This window comes from Bombina bombina, unplaced genomic scaffold, assembly GCF_027579735.1.
Source record: "Bombina bombina isolate aBomBom1 unplaced genomic scaffold, aBomBom1.pri scaffold_1976, whole genome shotgun sequence".
Classification (NCBI taxonomy): domain Eukaryota; kingdom Metazoa; phylum Chordata; class Amphibia; order Anura; family Bombinatoridae; genus Bombina; species Bombina bombina.
In genome coordinates this window covers 20,255-39,361 of record NW_026512876.1, presented here as the reverse complement: position 1 = coordinate 39,361, position 19,107 = coordinate 20,255, and the positions used below count along the sequence as shown (strand labels likewise).

General features: G+C 39.1%; 1 protein-coding gene across 1 annotated transcript; it reads left to right on the top strand.

Moving 5' to 3' along the window:
* Positions 1–8,335: 8,335 nt before the first annotated feature.
* Positions 8,336–17,419, top strand: LOC128644575 (PITH domain-containing protein 1-like). Its single transcript, XM_053697137.1, has 5 exons — positions 8,336–8,579; positions 8,842–8,885; positions 11,572–11,649; positions 15,422–15,526; positions 17,305–17,419. Exons 1-5 carry the CDS (start codon positions 8,388–8,390, stop codon positions 17,417–17,419), a joined length of 534 nt encoding a protein of 177 aa, XP_053553112.1. The 5' UTR covers positions 8,336–8,387.
* The last annotated feature ends 1,688 nt before the right edge of the window (positions 17,420–19,107 follow it).

Below are 19,107 nucleotides of genomic sequence, written 5' to 3'. Positions count from 1 at the left end.
AACATACAATACCCCCCCCAACATTACAACCCACCACCCACATACCACCTAATCTAACCCAAACCCTCCCTTAAATAAACCTAAACACTAAGCCCCAGAAGATCTCCCTACCTAGAGTCGTCTTCACCCAGCCGAGCCAAATTCTTCAACCAACGCGGAGCAAGAAGAGGGTCCTCCATCCGGTAGAAGTCTTCATCCAAGCGGGGCAGAAGAGGTCTTCCATCCGATTGAAGTCTTCATCTAAGCGGAATCTTCTACTCGTCATCCATCCGGAGCGGAGCGGCAGCATCCTGAGACCTCCGACGCGGAACATCCATCCTGGCCGACGACTGAAGCGACGAATGACGGTTCCTTTAAATGACGTCATCCAAGATGCGTCCCCTCGAATTCCGATTGGCTGATAGGATTCTATCAGCCAATTGGAATTAAGGTATGATATTCTGATTGGCTGATGGAGTCAGCCTATCAGAATCAAGTTCAGACACGACTCTAAATACCGGAGTTTAGAAAGATCCCATTGAAAAGATAGGAAACGCAATTGAGGAAAGGGGGATCTGCGGTATGGAAAGTCGCGACTGAAAAGTGAGCGTTAGACCCTTTTTTGATGACTCCAAAATACCGGCGGTAGCCTAAAACCAGCGTTAGGAGCCTCTAACGCTGGTTTTCACGGCTACCGCCAAACTCCAAAATCTAGGCCTTAGTGATTAACTTAAGGTAATATTAGCAAATCTAATGAGATCTTCGAATTGCAAAAACGTTACCTTCACTTTAGCGGTAAGAACATTTAAAAATGGTCTGGTCACTAAGGGGTTAAAGGGACATGAAACCCATATTTTGCTTTCATGATTTAGAAAGTTCGTGGCAATTTTAACACTTTCTAATTTACTTCTATTATCTAATTTGCTTCATTCTTTGATATCCTTTGCTGAAAAGCATATTAGAGTAGGTTCAGTAGCTGCTGATTGGTGGGCTGCACATAGATGCCTCTTGTGAATTGGCTCACAAATGTGCATTGCTATTTCTTCAACAAAGGATACTAAAGAATGAAGCAAATTGGATTAATAGAAGTAAATTGGAATGTTGTTTAAAATGGTTATCCCTATATATATGATTCATGAAAGACAATGTGGGGGTTAATGTCCCTTTAACTCCTCATATATACTTAGTGTGTATCTCCCAGAGGTACTGTTCGATTACAGCACATACAGAGCACTACACCCCATACACTTTTATTAAGAGTGTATAAAAAAACAAACAAATGAGCATGTGTAAAGTAGAATATACACAGATAATACCTAGCAAAGCCTGGCAGAAATGCCCCAATATATATTAAAAGGGCTAGGGAAAGCCATTATTAGAGAGAGTGAATATGATTGCAAAGTATAAAAATATTGCCCCACATCTATGGAGACTCCTGTGCATCAATAATCATAAGCACCATAGCCCGCCTCCCTCCGGAACCTCAAACCTGTCAGCGCACACCACTGGGGGCCGCATTCGGGCAGCGCTCAGGAGCTAGTGGAGGTGATGAGGTGGACGTCACAAGCAAGGGAGCTTAGAAAAAAATGTTCACATGCGCAAAGAGATCTGCTGCACAATAATGGACTTTGCGAATGTGAACGTTTTTTTTCTAAGCTCTCTTGTAGCATTGTTACACAAACCGGTTGTTACGTCCGAGAATGGTTTCCCCTGTGTTATCTGGTTTCCACTCGCCTCTCGGCAAACATTTGAACTTCCGACCCACCTCCATTCAGCTGCTCTCAGCTCAGCCCCTGTAGCTTATCCTGCCCCATTCAGCTAATAATAAATAAAGATATAAGGGCTGCACATGGGGCAGGTTAAGCTACAGGGGCTGAGCTGAGAGCAACTGAATGGAGGTGGGTCGGAGTTTCCGATGTTTGCCGAGAGGCAGGGGAAACCAGAGACACTGGGGAAACCACTCTCGGCATAACACCGGATAAGCCTGACAGCAGCATTTACTACAGGGCAAAGTGGAGATAGGTTTCTTAACGTGCAGATAGGTTTCTTAACCTATATCCACTTTGCCCTGTACTAAATGCTGCTGTCAGGCTTATCCGACTCACCTGTCCCTCCCCTGCTGCTTATAAAAACATGGCAGCCTCCACAGCAACACGTGTGTGGAGGCTGCCATGTTGCCAAGTGTCTGAGCTTGCTCTGAAAAGTCCCAGCTTTTCCTGCACACTGAAAGCGCTGGGACTTACATCAGCAGAGCGCTCAAAAAACGCCCAGCCTCTCACTTGCAAGTATGAAGAAAACGCTCCAAGCGAGTCCCAGTTCACTTGGAGCGCTACCCGAACGCAGCCTATAATACAGAGTCGATAGTGCCGTGGCGGCAAACTCAAAAATGCCCCCAATGGCTTAATCCTCATCCCACCACTAGGAGATCTTGCTGTGCTCAGCCACCACACCCACGCATCAACCAAATTGTGACCAATCGCTCCTGAGATCAACTTACAATGAAGAAGTGCTAAACAACCGATAGCCGCAAAACGGCTATGCCCAATAGAGTTTTCACAGGACTATTCACAATCTGTTCGTGTCGAGCTCTATAAACTTGATGCAGATAGGGAGAAATGTGCTGCATAAATGAGTTAGTGAGAAGGCCTCAAGAGAGAGAGGAGTTCAAACCAAAAATGGTCCTGCAGCGGAAACAATATTAACCCTACTGCCGCAAGACCGTAGTGCTAATTCTCGTCACACCCCTCTGCTGAATAAGCCCTCTACTACTAAGAGAATCCAGGCGATCGCAGGGCACTATAGTGCCTGCATGTACTGAAAAGCATACGGCCAAGCATAAAACAAACACTCTGAGCACGGTGATCTGACATATGTCCCTTAAGTGTCCCCTAAGGGCATAAGTCGAGTAATAAATTTCAGCATCTGAGCCCAGTACACCCATGACAAGGCACAGTCTAATTCTCAATAAAGGCATTCACCACATGTTACCTTAACTCTTCTAGAAGTAGGCTACTAGCCGTAAAACAGGGATCAAAGGTAGCTCAGACTGGAAAGCCCAGGGTATAAACTACTGCTATCTTCATTTCTTAAAATGGCAACTAGCCAGATAATGGAGACAGCCCATAACAGTATTTAAAATGAGCGTATCCATCTGCTGTCCTTGGTAACACAGTAGTCTCAGGTCTGATAGTAGAATCTTCATCCTGACAGGGACCTGTAACACAAGGAAAATCAGTGTAACTAATACTCGGCTAGATTACGAGTTTTGCGTTATTGTCACCGCTCACCTCCCTATAGCGCTGCTATTACAGGTTTGCAAAAACCCCGTTAGCAGGAAATATTGCAGCGTTGAGAAAAATTGAGCTCCATTCCGCACTCCAATACCAGCACTGCTTTGAGCTGGTTTTACGTGCTTGTGCACGATTTCCCCATAGACATCAATGGGGAGAGCCGGCTGAAAAAAAGCCTAACACCGGCAATAAAGGAGCGTAAAGCTCCGTAACGCAGTGTCCCTTGAATTCTGATTGGCTGATAGAATTCTATCAGCCAATCGGAATTAAAGGTGAAAAAATCCTATTGGCTTATACAATCAGCCAATAGGATTGAGCTTGCATTCTATTGGCTGTTCCAATCAGCCAATAGAATGCGAGCTCAATCCTATTGGCTGATTGGATCAGCCAATAGGATTGAAGCTCAATCCTATTGGCTGATTGCATCAGCCAATAGGATTTTTTCCCCTTTAATTCCGATTGGCTGATAGAATTCTATCAGCCAATCGGAATTCAAGGGACGCCATCTTGGATGATGTCACTTAAAGGAACCTTCATTCGAGAAGAGCCGTCAAGAGAAGAGGATGCTCCGCGCCGGATGTCTTGAAGATGGAGTCGCTCCACGGCGGATGGATGAAGATAGAAGATGTCGTCTTTATGAAGACTTCTGCCGGCTTGGATGAAGACTTTGGCCCACTTGGATAAAGACTTCTGCCGGCTTCGCTGAGGACTTCTGCCGATTCGTTGAGGATGGATGTCTGGTCTTCAAAAACTGTAAGTGGATCTTTGGGGGTTAGTGTTAGGTTTTTTTAAGGGTTTATTGGGTGGTTTTTATTTTTAGCTTAGGGTTTGGGCTGAAAAAGAGCTAAATGCCCTTTTAAGGGCAATGCCCATCCAAATTCCCTTTTCAGGGAAGTGGGGAGCTTAGGTTTTTACATAGGTTTTTATTTGGGGGGTTTGGTTGTGTGGGTGGTAGGTTTTACTGTTGTGGGGTTGTTTGTATTTTTTTTTACAGGTAAAAGAGCTGATTTATTTGGGGCAATGTCCCGCAAAAGGCCCTTTAAGGGCTATTTGTAGTTTAGTTTAGGCTAGGGTTTTTTTTATTTGGGGGGGGGGCTTTTTTATTTGATAGGGCTAATAGATTAGGCGTAATTAGTATAAATATTTGATCATTTCTTTTTTATTTTGTGTAATTTAGTGTTTTTTTTTTTTTGTAATTTAGTTAATTGTATTTAATTAATGTAATTTATTTAATTGTAGTGTAAGGTAAGGTGTTAGTGTAACTCAGGTTAGGTTTTATTTTACAGGTAAATTTGTATTTATTTTGACTAGGTAGCTAGTAAATAGTTAATAACTATTTACTAACTAGTCTACCTAGTTAAAATAAATACAAACTTAGCTGTGAAATAAATAAAAAAATAATAACACTATATAAAAAGGTATATAGTGAAAGTGTGCGCCACTAAAATAAATGCATAGTGCAAAAAGTATTAAAAATATATATTGTATTGTTATATTGCTCCAAAAAATATATGGATCCCCAAAAGAAAAGGAGTTGAAAATAGTAAAATATTGATGATAACACAAATAGAAATATATATGTGTGTATATAAAATATGTGAATAAAAATAAACCAGTCAAAAAGTCCAAGGAACAATTGTGGTTGAAACCTTGAGCAATACCAGTTCTGATATAGTCCTGATGTGATGATGAAAGTGTTAATAGCTGGGCTGCTAGTCTTGGGACTGAGTGATCATTCAGTATATCTGTAGAGTGGACAAAAAAAGACAGCGCCTCATAGTGCAGACAAACTTCAGAATAAGGTGTCACACTGAAACAGACAAAGTGGAAATATACTCACAGGAGTATTGGCACTCTTGTATAAAGAAGTGTGAATGTGCAGGCTGACGTTCAACAGCAGTCAGTACGCTGTATAGCGGATCCTCCAAGGTGTCAGAGGTGCAGCCGTGGACTTTCCTCTAAAATCACAAGGGATCCTCGATGTAAGCACCAGGTGTATGTGCAGTTTCCCCTCTTGTGTCTGGAACTAGCAGCACAATCCGCAATTTGCAAACGACTTGTATATTCAAAAGCAACCCCAGGCAGGCATATAGGGGCAATTCAATAAAAGCCGTGGTAAAAGTTAAAACTTTTAAAAACAAAGAGTGTTTTTATTAGGATGAGCTTAAGACGCGTTTCTCGGCCGCAAGCTCCTGGCCGTTTCCTCAAGTTAATTAATAAATTAATAAAAATAAAAACCTAAGCTAGATACAGTGTAACTATTAGTTATATTGTAGCTAGCTTAGGTTTTATTTTACAGGTAAGTATTTAGTTTTAAATAGGAATTATTTAGTTATTAATAGTAGGTTTTATATTAGATTTATTTTAATTATATTAAAGTTAGGGGTTTAGGGGTTAATAACAGTAATGTAGGTTGTGGGGCGATGTTAGGGACAGCAGATTAGGGGTTAATAATATTTAACTAGTGTTTGCGATGCGGGAGTATGGCGGTTTAGGGGTTAATAAGTTTATTATAGTTGCAGCGCTGTCCGGAGCGGCAGATTAGGGATTAATACATTTTATTTAGTGTTTGCAATGTGTGAGGGCCTCGGTTTAGGGGTTAATAGGTAGTTTATGGGTGTTAGTGTACTTTGTAACACTTTAGTTATGAGTTTTATGTTACAGATTGTAGCGTAAAACTCATAACCACTGACTTTCAGTTTACGATACGAATCTTGACGGTATTGGCCGGTAAGGCAAACTCGTAATACTGGCGCTATGGAAGTCCCATTGAAAAAGGACTTTTTGAAAGCTGCGGTAGTTACGTTGCGTTACGGCCAAAAAAGTGTGTGGTACAGAAATACCTGCAAGACTCGTAATACCAGCGGTAGTGAAAAAGAGCCATAACGCTGCTTTTTCACTCATACTGCAAAACTCGTAATCTAGCCGACTGTTTGCCTAAAAGGAAGGATAGCATAAGCAGGGCTCAAAATTTCCATTCTTTAATAGCTATTGGTGAGTGGAAATTTAATGGTGGCGAGTGAAAGTTAATGAGTGAATGTAGAATCAAAATGTACACTACTATTGCAGCATTGACAAACACACATTTCGAGCTATGTGCTAAAATATATATATCCTAGAAAGGGCAAGGATATGTTATTCCTCTAGGGCTGTGGGAACACCATTAATGCTTAGACTGTTACTTCTAAGAGGGTAAATAGGGCAGAGAGAGAGAGAGGGAAAAAAAAGTGTAGAAGAAGATAGCTTTACGATAGAGTGGAGTAAAAAAAATGAAAGAGTAAAAAGATGTGAGGGAGGGGAAACAAAAAGTGTAAAGAGAGATATCCTGAGAGATAATGGAGAGGGTAAAAAGAGAGATTGAAGAGAGGAGGGAGGGGAGAGAAAGAAGGAAGAGGTGATAATTATTAAAAGAAATCTCAAGGTCTGCTAAAACCTTCCATGATTGTCAGCACTCTCTTTCTCCACTCTCTCACTTCAACAACTTCCTATTTATATACAGCGGTTGTCTTATCCAGAACAACCAAGTTGATGTTGCTAACTGCTATGTCAATCTATTACTGTATGTCACATTATTTAATTTGTTAAGGTATAAAATAAAAAATATTAAAAATGACTGCACAATAATGTGTTTTACAATGGCAAAACAAATGCAAAGAGTGGGTGGAGTAGTGGGTGTGGTGTGGGCAGGTAGTAGGTAGGATCAGAATTGTCAAGTAACATTTTGGCCTGCCAAGTAGCTTACAACCTGAAATTTTGAGCCCTGGCATAAGTATTCTGGAACTGGAAGGAGGCATGGGAACTTCACTGCGACATCCAGAAGCTAGTATTCACTATACTCTACTAAGAGAATTATATGGCTTTTAACAACTCCCCTGTCCTCTCTTGCAGGAAACAATCCAAGGACAAATAAAACTTGAATCTTTAGCAGCGCACCTCTCTCTGCCTACCTCCATGACACGCGGAAAATAACTACTGGGAGGGTAGGGAAGTGGGAGAGATATTTAAATGTTCTGTTTGGGGTGTCTTTGCCTCCTCCGGTGGCCAGGTGATGTATTTCTCATAGGTTATCAATCTTTTTGTGGACCCTTACTGCAATTAGAAGGAAAGTATGTTATATTGTAATAAGCAGATAGCAAACAGTGCACAACTTCAGTTATGATTTGAATAAGTAGCTTGTATATCGAAAGGATTAAAGTCCATTGGGCTTCTGACTTCTGTGTGGATATATACAGGTAGTTTGTTTTAGATTTGGGATGTGTTTGATTTAAAATAAAAAATACTGATATATAATTTGTGTATACAGCTTATTAGACACATTGAATTAATTTGCTGAATAAAAAGCCAGATTCAGTGAATAAGAAGCCAACTTTAGCCTCATACATAGTTGATAGGGACGCCAAGCCATGGGGCCCTGTGGGCATATAGTTGACAAGGGCTGCAGGTCAAAAGATCTGATGGGATATATGGCTAGCAGGAACTTCTGGACTATAAAGTCTGATTACAACCCCAGCTACAGCTTTGCTACACAACCAGGAGTCATTGATTTAAGGGGATAGTCTAGTCAAAATGAAACTTTCATGATAGACTCATGAAAAACTGTCTAAATGTAGCCACCAATCAGCAAGCGCTACATAGGTGCTGAACCAAAAATGGACCGGCTCCTAAGCTTACATTCTTGCCTTTTAAAAATTGAAATACCAAGGGACCAAAGAAAAAATGTTAATAGGAGTAAATTAGAACAATGCTTAAAATTGCACGCTCTATCTGGATCATAAAGTTTAATTTTGACAAGACAATCCCTTTAAATAAAAATGAAATATGTTTGGGGATGAGAACAGGAGTGGGACTAATTTTCGAAATTTGCTGCTTCTTCTAAATAACGATGCCCTTTTCACGGTGTAGTTGGACTACGCTAAAATAGACTTCTGTTCCTTGTCATTTTAAACTGTTCGGAAGTAATGAACACAGCAATTCATGGTACAGTACTTCGTTCGAGTTTCAAGATGACGTAACCATGTGAGCAAAGCGAAAGCGAGTAGCAAGATGGCGGAACTGAACAGAGGTTATATTAATGAGAGTAGCAATATGGCGGAATTGTTTTAGCTAAGTACAGTTGACATGTCTCATGGACACAGTCATGGTGGCGGCTGTTCTTGTGGAGCGGAGCACACAGAATCTCCAGAGCGGGGAATTGAATATGGTTTATACCAGAAGATCGACATGGATAAGCTGCAGTGTTTAAATGAAAACCAAGAAGGCAGTGGAAGAACGGTGTTCCGAGCATGGGAAGAGAGATGTGACAGAAGCCTGGTGAATACTAGATGTGTATATTTATTAATTGGCAGGTTTAGATGATTTTAATATTTGAATACCAACGATTCTTGTCGTATTTGATCTTAAACTCTGTGACTGTACATTTTAAATTATCGAGATTTCCCTGATGTGTATACACACCCACTTTATACCTTTTGGCTTTGATTTTATTGACATGTCACTGCTTGTGACTACTACTACTTTTTATGTAATGGCCTTTATTATTAAATGTAATTTATGTTGACACTGTTATTTTTAGTTTGTAGAAAGCGACGCTGATGAGGAATTGCTGTTTAACATCACGTAAGTTTCTTTTTAATATTCGCACTGCCCTCTTTTCCCTGCTTATCCGTTTAGTTTCATTATTTCTCTCTAACATCCACCTACCAACTTCATGCCTACATTTTTAATTTCTTCACATATACTCTTCAAATATATTCTGCCTTTTGGTTTTCCCCTCTTGTGCACCAAATAGTGGTGGTGACATGAATGGCATGTGTTCCTGTCTGGGTGGGCTGCATTGCCATCACATCTCTATGGCCCTGCTAGGTGTTTTATGGATGTCACTACAAACACATGGAAACTTAAAGGGACATAATACACATGCTAAATCACTTGAAAGTGATGCAGCATAAACTGTAAAAAGCTGACAGGAAAATGTCACCTGAACATCTCTATGTAAAAAAGGAAGATATTTTACCTCACAATTTCCTTAGCTCACCAGACTAAGTGCTGTGTAAAAAGTTATCTTTCAGTAACTGCCCAGCTGCAGGTAAAAAAAAAAGACACAAACTGTTTTACTGGGAATAGGAAATAACATGAGTGTGCATGAGGCACGCTCCCTTGAAAGTCCTGGGACAAGCATACTGACTGGCTGCTTAAAGAAAAAATAAAAAAATAGAATGCCAAGGTACAGCGCTACACTGCCCCAGTAGGGGATTGTGTGGCTTAAGATGGTGTCCACGATCAATATAGTAAAAGATATAATCTCAAAGTCTAAAACTTTAAAATGTCTATATGTAAATGCGTATATAGAATGTATAATAAAAGTGTGTAATAAAAATGTGGATTGTAAAAGATAATATATGGTAATAACAATATTTAATTCAAAATAAAATAAAAAATACAATATAAAAAACAATATAAAAACAATACATCCAAGTACACCCTGTATGCAGAGTTGCGCAACAATCTATGTTTATGTTTGAGTAAATACCCAGTCTTGTGTTACTTTGAAAAATATATATATATTGTTGTGAAAAAACTAATTGAGGTGTACACCTTAAAAAAAAAAAAAAACTTAAAATGGTGTCAAAAGCGATAAATTCCTGTGTCAAAAATAGTCCTTAATGAAAAAATCGTCCTAATAAAGGAAATAAGGTGAATCCTCTGTGTTGTAAATAATTGTCAATGGTGTAGGTGTTGATAAAATAATATTTATCTTCTCAAATGTTGTATCAATGTTTAGGAAATCCTCTTGTACCTAACACATATGAGTTCATGCTGATAACAGGTTCCAATGTCTGTGCTCAGGAAGAAGTTCCCTTATTCACTCCAGTTACATCAATACCTGATATCTCTCAGTGCTCTGGCCGTGTTATGAATTTAAAAAGAGCAGTAGATTGTTTTCTGATAAATGTAGTTCTGCACCTGTACCATGTGACAGCTATCAGCCAATAACAGACTCTTCCTGCATATGCTAAGTAGGAGCCGGAGCCTCAGGTCATTTAAAAGGCCAGCAGCAGCTGCACATGAAGTAAATGGGAGGGGATAGCTGTCACATGGTACAGGTGCAGAACTACATTTATCAGAAAACAATCTACTGCTCTTTTAAATTCATAACACGGCCAGAGCACTGAGAGATATCGGGTATTGATGTAACTGGAGTGAATAAGGGAACCTTCTTCTGAGCACAGACATTGGAACCTGTTATCAGCATGAACTCTTATGTGTTAGGTACAAGAGGATTTCCTAAACATTGATACAACATTTGAGAAGAAAATATTATTTTATCAGCACCTACACCATTGACAATTATTTACAACACAGAGGATTCACCTTATTTCCTTTACTTAGGACGATTTTTTCATTAAGGACTATTTTTGACACAGGAATTTATCGCTTTTGACACCATTTTAAGTTTTTTTTTTTTTTTTAAGGTGTACACCTCAATTAGTTTTTTCACAACAATATATATATATTTTTTCAAAGTAACACAAGACTGGGTATTTACTCAAACATAAACATAGATTGTTGCGCAACTCTGCATACAGGGTGTACTTGGATGTATTGTTTTTATATTGTTTTTTATATTGTATTTTTATATTTTATTTTGAATTAAATATTGTTATTACCATATATTATCTTTTACAATCCACATTTTATTACACACTTTTATTATACATTCTATATACGCATTTACATATAGACATTTTAAAGTTTTAGACTTTGAGATTATATCTTTTATCTATATGATTGGACACCATCTTAAGCCCACAATCCCCCTACTGGGGCAGTGTAGCGCTGTACCTTGGCATTCTATTTTTTACTGTACCCTCGGAATCTGGTTGGGAGATTCCGCCTATATTTGGTACGGCTTGTATGGTATTTATTGTGGCGCTGCTAGATATCAACTCATTTGCACTTTTGGCTGCTTAAAGTCCTTTACAATGAGATGTGAATACTTAGGACATTTTGAGGTAAAATATCTTTTTTTTTTTTTTACATAGAGATGTTCAGGTGATATTTTTCTAGTCAGCTTTTTACAGCAATGCTGCATCACTTTCAAGTGTTTCAGCATTTGCGCATCATGCCCCTTTAATTTCTTACTGGATGTCACTCTAGGTTGTGTTTTGACTGTTTGTCTCCCCTATAGCTTATTGCCCCCTAGTTTCACAATAAACCGCCTTACAACCTCTGCACACCACTGTCCCTCTTTCATTCATGTATTTTTGCTCAGTCTTTCCTCACTGCTTTTTTCTTTTGTTAGTTTCACTGGAAATGTGAAGTTGAAAGGGATCATCTTGATTGGGGATGACAGTGATATGCACCCTGCAGAAATGAGACTGTAAGTCCTGTTTTTGTTTTTTGGTGGAAAGATAGATCTATATTTGGTAGAGAAGTGAACTTTTCCTACTTTATCCTCTTGTACATAATGTGCATGTTAAACATTCTACTTCTAGTTTCTGAATTGCACTGTAAATGCAATATGTGTCAACTGTTAGTTTCTGTAAGGCATGTCACTGTTAACGTAGAGTTATACTGCCAAAATTGATTTCTCCTTTGAAGTGTTTTTAATTAACTTGTTAAAGCAGATGCAGAGTATTAGAATGCATTGATAATTGCCCTTTAGGTTTATTTGATGTATATAAATAGAATTTCCCCCGCTTTAAAACCACAACCATTAAAATGGACTGAGTTTTCAGGGAGAGCAGACAACTTATCTTATCACTTGTACATACAAATATCTAATCTTATCTCCATACTTGGAGTCCTGTACTTAGAGACATTTGAAAATTAGCATTTTAGTACTTTTCTCTCTCACCCCCACTAAGAGGATGATTTTCTCTGTACCTACTTGTTTTACCCTGTACCACTTTTAGATTATAAATCCCTTGAACTTTATAGATTATTCCCTGAGCTTTAAGGTTTACTGACACTTTAAACCCCTGCTTGTTAAAGAGACATAAAAGCACAATATTTTCATGATTCGCAGTAAAACAAAACATTTTAAACGGCTTTTTTCAATTTACTTCTATTTAAATTGTTCATACTCTAGGTATCCTTTATTGAAAAGCTTACCTAGGTAGGCTGAGGAGCAGCAATGCACAACTGTGAGCTAGCTGGTGATTGGTGGCTGCACATCTATATTCTTTTTTGTCACCCGAGTTACCCATTTATTTTTCAGCTCGCTACCAGTAGTGCATTTGCTGTTCTTGAAATAAGGGTATCAAGATAATGAAGCAAATTTGATAATAGTCGTAATTTGGAAAGTTGTTTGTGTGTAACATTGTATGCTATATATGAAATAAAAATTTGAATTTAATGTCCCTAAAGGGACATGAAACCCAAAATGTTTCTTTTCAGTATTCAGATAGAGAATACGATTCTAACGACTATCCAATTTACTTCTATTATTTAATTTGCTTCCTTCTCTTGTTATCCTTTGCTGAAATGTTTATCTAGGAAAACTGAGAAGTAGCAAACATACCTAGGTTCTAACTGCTGATTGTGGTGGCTGCATATATATATACCGATTATCATTGGCTCACCCATGTGTTTAGTCCAGCAACCAGTAGTGCATTGCTGCTCATTTAACAAAGCATATCAAGAGAAATGAAGATCAATTGATATAGGAGTAAAGTTAGAAAATTGCATGCTCTATCTAAACATAGTAACATACTAGATGAGGTTGAAAAAAGACTGATCGAGTTCAACCTATACAATCTAAAATATATACAAAAAGCTCCAGTTAAGCTTAAATAATCCCACTAAAGGGTGACCCATTTAATACTAGCAATCATATCCATGAATTTTTGTTTATAGACAGAAATGTATCCAACACAATTTTTAAATGTATCTTAGGGTTTTGGCATTCACTACTCCTTTGGTAATGAGTTCCACAATTGTATTGCTCTTACAGTGAAAAAACGTTTCCGTTGCAGGAGATTAAATCTCCTTTCCTCCAACCTTAAATTGTGACCTCTGGTCACAAACAATTTTCTTGGAATAAACAGAGCTTCTGCCATCTCTGTATATGGGCCTTGAATCATGAAAGAAAAAATGTGGGTTTCATACCCCTTTAAAGTCTCACTTTACCCCCTACCCCATCCTATTAAGAATATCTACCAGCCTACCTTCTGACTTTTAAGACATAAACTTACCTCCTATCCCTATATGACTAACGTCCATTTAAGACAATCTGGTCCTTTAACCCCCTGCCCCTTTAAGAGTATCTGACCTCTTACACCTGTCCCTTTAAGACCTATCTACACCTCTGCTCCCCCTAGATGTCTGTGAGTGTGAGCACGTCAGCACATCCACATCAATGTGAGTTTTTTTTTTAAGTGTTTTTTATTTCTTTATTTTATTTGCCAGCTGCAGTCCAGTCCGTAGCGCTAATACCTTAGCACATGGGTGGCGGATAGGGTTGACACCTCAGTCATGTTTTCTGGACACACATGAGTTATACATGCTGCAGGGTGTGCAGGGAGGAACTTGTATTGTGTTTCTGGACATCAATATCCATGCACCCCCTGGCCAGCATGTAAAATTTATAAGTATCCAGAAAACATGGCTGGAGGTGGCAACCCTAGGCCGGGATTTGATGGTAGGGGCTGATAATCATATCAAAATTAATGAGCACACAGAGTGTAACCCATTTACTATGTGCGGGTTGCTGGGGGGTGGAGCATACTCTGGCAAAGAACTACACAATTGATTCTTGGTGCAGTAGGTGTAGCTGTAACTTGTTGCTATGCTTTGGGAAATTCTGTGGAAAAGAAAGGAAATCACTCCCTGCATTAAAGGGACATGAAACCCAAATTTTTTTCTTTTGTGATTTAGAAAGAGCATGCCCATTTTAAACAACTTTCTAAATTACTTCCATTATCTCATTTGCTTCATTCTCTTGATATCACTTGCTGAACAGCCATATCTAGATATGCTCAGTAGCTGCTGATTGGCTGCTGCACATAGAGGCCTTGTGTGAATTGGCTCGCACATGTGCGATTGCTATTTTTTCAACAAAGGATATCTAAAGAACTGAGCAAATTAGATATAGGAAGTAATTGGAAAGTTGTTTAAAATTACATGCCCTATCTGAATCATGAAAAGTTTAATTTGACTAGACAGCCCCTTTAAGCATGGGAGAGACCATTCAGAGAGCACCTGCATGGCTGGGTCAAGTAAGGCAACCCTTTTAAACCTCTTCCCTGGGACATTTGTTGACTTCACAGACAGAAGTGGATCAGTAATAAATAAAAAAAAATAATAAAAATTATATATATTTTTTAAACTCTACTATCATATAGGGGAAACACAATGTTTCACAGAACACAGATTGCTACACAGATGCAGATCAGGACTGTTGTTTTTATACAGTTTGACCATAGAACGTTAAAGGGACAATAAAACCCAACACTTTTCTTTCATGATTCAGATATAATATACAGTTTTAAACTTTCCAGATTACTTCTATATCAAGTTTTCTTTGTTTTCGTGTTATCCTTTGTTAACAAAGCAGGAAGGTAAGTTCCAGGAGCGTGCATGTGACCGCAGCACTATATGGCAGCAGTTTTGCAACAGTGTTATGCAAGAGCACTAGATGAGAGCACTATTTCCTGTCATGTAGTTCTCCAGATGTGCACGCTACATAGTGTGTTCGTATCTGTCATAATTTGGTTAAGTGAGAAATTGTGTGTTATCCTGCCTCATTTAAATAGAGACACAACATACTAGACCACCTTACTTGTGTGAGGCTTTCATGACAGAGTTGTTTATTTCCTTTACAACATTTTCAGGCTTGATAACACTATATTAAAGTGTGCACACATTTTAACACTTGGCCAAAAACTGCACACTGCTAAAAACAAACTAGAGCACCGTTTTCTGATATACCAAATAAGAGTTACCCCATTGCATCTTTTTATGATATACTGCAAGAAAAGACCTTAAAATGGTTTAAGGGGATAAATGTTGAGGCCAACTCAATAATAAACATTCTCAATATGACCTTCATGTAAAATGAGATATAGCTGTAGACTCCAATTTTAAATATTTTCAAATAGTTAACTAATTTTAACACTTTAAGCCTGTTTTCTTGCGTGCTTTTCTTTCAGGTTTAAGAACATACCCCAGATGAGTTTTGATGATACTGGTCGTGAAGCTGATCAGGTCTTTAGTCTAAATACTGACCTTACTGGAGAGCTGGAGTATCCCACAAAGTATGAACTGACATTTGTTTGTTACTCATGTTCTAAGGAGCATGGGAGTTAAAATAAAACTTTCATGATTTAAATAGAGAGTGCAATAAAAATTAACTTTTATTATCAAAGTATCAAATTATTAAAATTATCAAATGCAGTTGTGTTTACAACAGTGTTCATTTTAGAGTGCTCAAGACACATGAACGCTCATGAGCCTACCTAGGTGTTTGTCATGGAATGGAGCTAAACATTTCAACAAAGGATACCAAGAGTAAGGGATAAATATGACAGTAGAAATACAATACTTTTTATTTTTTTATGTAAATTTTATGGCTCTGAATCATGAAACTTTAATTTTGACTTCCATGTATCTTTTTAAACTACAATGAGATGGTTGAAATGAGAGGTTCGGGACAGACAGATTTAGTGAGCCTTATCTCATATACACTTGATCTAATCTTCGCCAGCAGGTGCGCTCTCTCTCTCTCCACTAACTACCCATTTCATCTTAGGATCACCTAATGACATGCAGCATCAAAGCACCCAGTACTTTCCCACTTCCAAATCCTTCTGACAGGTGCAATAAAAGTCTAAAACCTGCTCTGAGCAATCTACCTCACCCTGTGCATCCTCCCTGGCTGCTCCATACAAGCAAACACACTACTTGCAGAAATAGTGTCACACTCCATTCACTTTCTACACTACCAATTTATGTTACACTCTACCTCCTGTACCCTCAACCTCAGCAGAACTTCTTTACAACTTTCTTTTTCATATTGCCATCCAATGTCATATATATATTTTCTACATTTAATTCCCTTCTAAGCCAAAACCTTAAACTCCCTTTACCACTTACCTCTCAGCATAAGACTTCACTAATCACATCAACAAAATTAGACATGATCTAACCTACTATCATTTCCACCAACAGCTCGACAACTGATCTCTAATACACAAAATGAGACTACACACAAACTGGCTTCTTTGAACCTGTCACACAGGGTGAGACATTTGCCTTCTTATCATAACCCCCAATTCCTTTGGGTCCAATTCCTCACAATTATTGCCCTCGTTTAACTACATCTACAGTCCACTATCACTAATGCTTTATTCACATTACTTCAGACAGCACCCTCATCATTTTAAACCGTCCACACTTGCGTTGGGGTTATACTTTTGACTTAGTAACTATGATCTGCTCCTTACATTTAGTCACTGGCTATATCTTGCGGGTTTCAGCTCAAAAAACTTCTCTAGAATTCAGCATATCCTCCTACAAGATACTCACTCATCCTATGCTACCTTTAACTACTGCAACTCCTTCCACGCTGCTTATCCAAATGACTGTTTGTCTCAACTGCTGCAAATCCACCATGAATGTCTGCCAGATGCTTCTTTTTTCACATATCACCTTGTATGCTGCATCTCACTGTTTAATCTGTCCATATACTTCCATTAGCCCTGTTAGCAGATATTCACCCAGCCTAACCTGTTGTGTGTGACCTGCTACTTGACTTGCCTCTGACTTTATTGTGTGCATGTATTAGGGTTTGGTCTTGGTACTGCAACAGATTCTCTTGGATTTCTTTTTCTTGCTCTTTACGAGGTTGCCTCAAGCTTTCAAAGTTTCAACGCATTTTGTAAACAACCTGTTCAGAAATAAGTATAATTTACAGTAACATGTGGGGCTATAGAGCAGATGGTAACTCACGGGTGGGAGCATTTAACTTCTTATTGGTTATGTAACTGTGTTTTGTCAATAAAAATATTGTAATCAGTCACTTGTTTTTCTTTAGGATAGCTCGCTTTTCAAACGTGACACATCTCTCAATCCATATTTCCAAGAACTTTGGAGCAGAGAAAACAAAGATTTATTACATTGGTTTAAAGGGTGAATGGACAGAGGTATGAAGATTACTCAGTTTGTGGTGTTCACTAATATTTATTATAATAGATACACTGTATACCAATTGTTAATTATGTAGCCGTAAGTCTAATTTGATAGGGTGCTCAAATGGTCAGGAACCATATATATTGGCTTGTGCTTCTAACTGTAAAATGAGTTCCTGGTACATGTATTAAACAAGACCTTAAACAGTTTGTCATCCACTGACCTCTTAAAGTGAAAGTAAATCCTAGCGTTTTACAAACGCTAAGATTCTCTATTGAAACAAATAAAGGGCACTTTCATTCATGAAGTATAAGATACTTCATGTAGAAAGCTCCTTTATTTGATTCAACCGATCGCCGCTTTTAGTTCATACAGCAGCCCACGGCTAAAAAATTTTTTGGCTAAGAGGTGACATTTTCACCTCTTAGCCAATAGCCGTGCAGTAAATCCGACTTGGCGCCCATGGGAGCTGGATTTACCTCACGGCTATTGGCCAGGGATAGGCAAGGTGTCCGTACACAAACACTGGTGTCCACGACTGGCCCTTGCAGTGTTCGCCACCTGTTTTGTGGTGGGGAGAGAGCAGTGAATACTGGTCCTGACTCCCTCCTTGACGAACGTGGCACCAAGTTTTGCAGAGTTGGGGACGCCCGTGTGATGCCACTCAGTAGCAGGGAAGTGAGAGAGGGAAGAAGCAAGCTGCCTGCAGTGCAGCTTGTGTCAACAACCCCTGAGTCATGACCAGTCCTGATTCCTTGATCTGTGCAGCAGCGTAGTTCTGGTGTCTGTGTAAAAGACCGCTGCCTACTCTGACAAACCTAACAAAGTAAGTAACCAAGCATGATGATCATGTGATTAACATCAAGGTGGGTTGGTAGCTTTGGTCAGGAGCTGCAGAGCCCCCAAGTAGCCTCTTTAAACTGATTGCTTTGACCCCCATCATTCTCAGACAGTATCAAGTGTCCCAGCAGCAGGAGCCTCCAGGATTCTATTGAAACAGGGGTCCCAGACTCCCCATAATCCTAGGGGCTCCCAGTGAACGTGTTAGCAGCCAGGGGATCTGCATGCTGAGACCACCCAGGGAAGAATGAAGAGTTGAAACAGGCTCTCTGCAGGTAATAGAATTAGGAGAGCTGGTAACAATTCTGTCCTGCTTGTGCTCAGGTGGAATTCAGTCCTGCTTCACCACAGATACATATTTTATTTCTGGGTGCTAATGGGCTGTACATGAAAAGCGCTGCCCATACTGTATGGAGCATTAGGTGTGCTGCAGGGGGGATATTAAGAGAGGGAGGGATTATAAAGCAACTGCTCTGACTAGTTAATGGTGTCTGTAATGCCGCTCTCCTGACTTATAGAAACATAGAATGTGTCAGACAGATAGGAACCATTCTGCCCAATTTTCTGGATACTTTCATTAGTTCCTGGTCTTATCTTATAACTAGCGTAGCCTTATGCTTATCCCATGCATGTTTAAATTCACTGTCTCTACCACTTCTGCTTGAATGGCTATTCCACTATGCATCCACTACCCTCTCGGTAAAGAGATTGTTTTTTTATGTTTTTAATTTGAAATATACCTTGGTGTCCTTCACTAAGGTCTGTACTTTGGAAAATGTCCGCTACAGCCTTGGTCCGTGCCTATCCCTGCTATTGGCTAAGAGGTGAAAACGTGTACCCACCAGACCTCCCTGATATAACCCTTCTA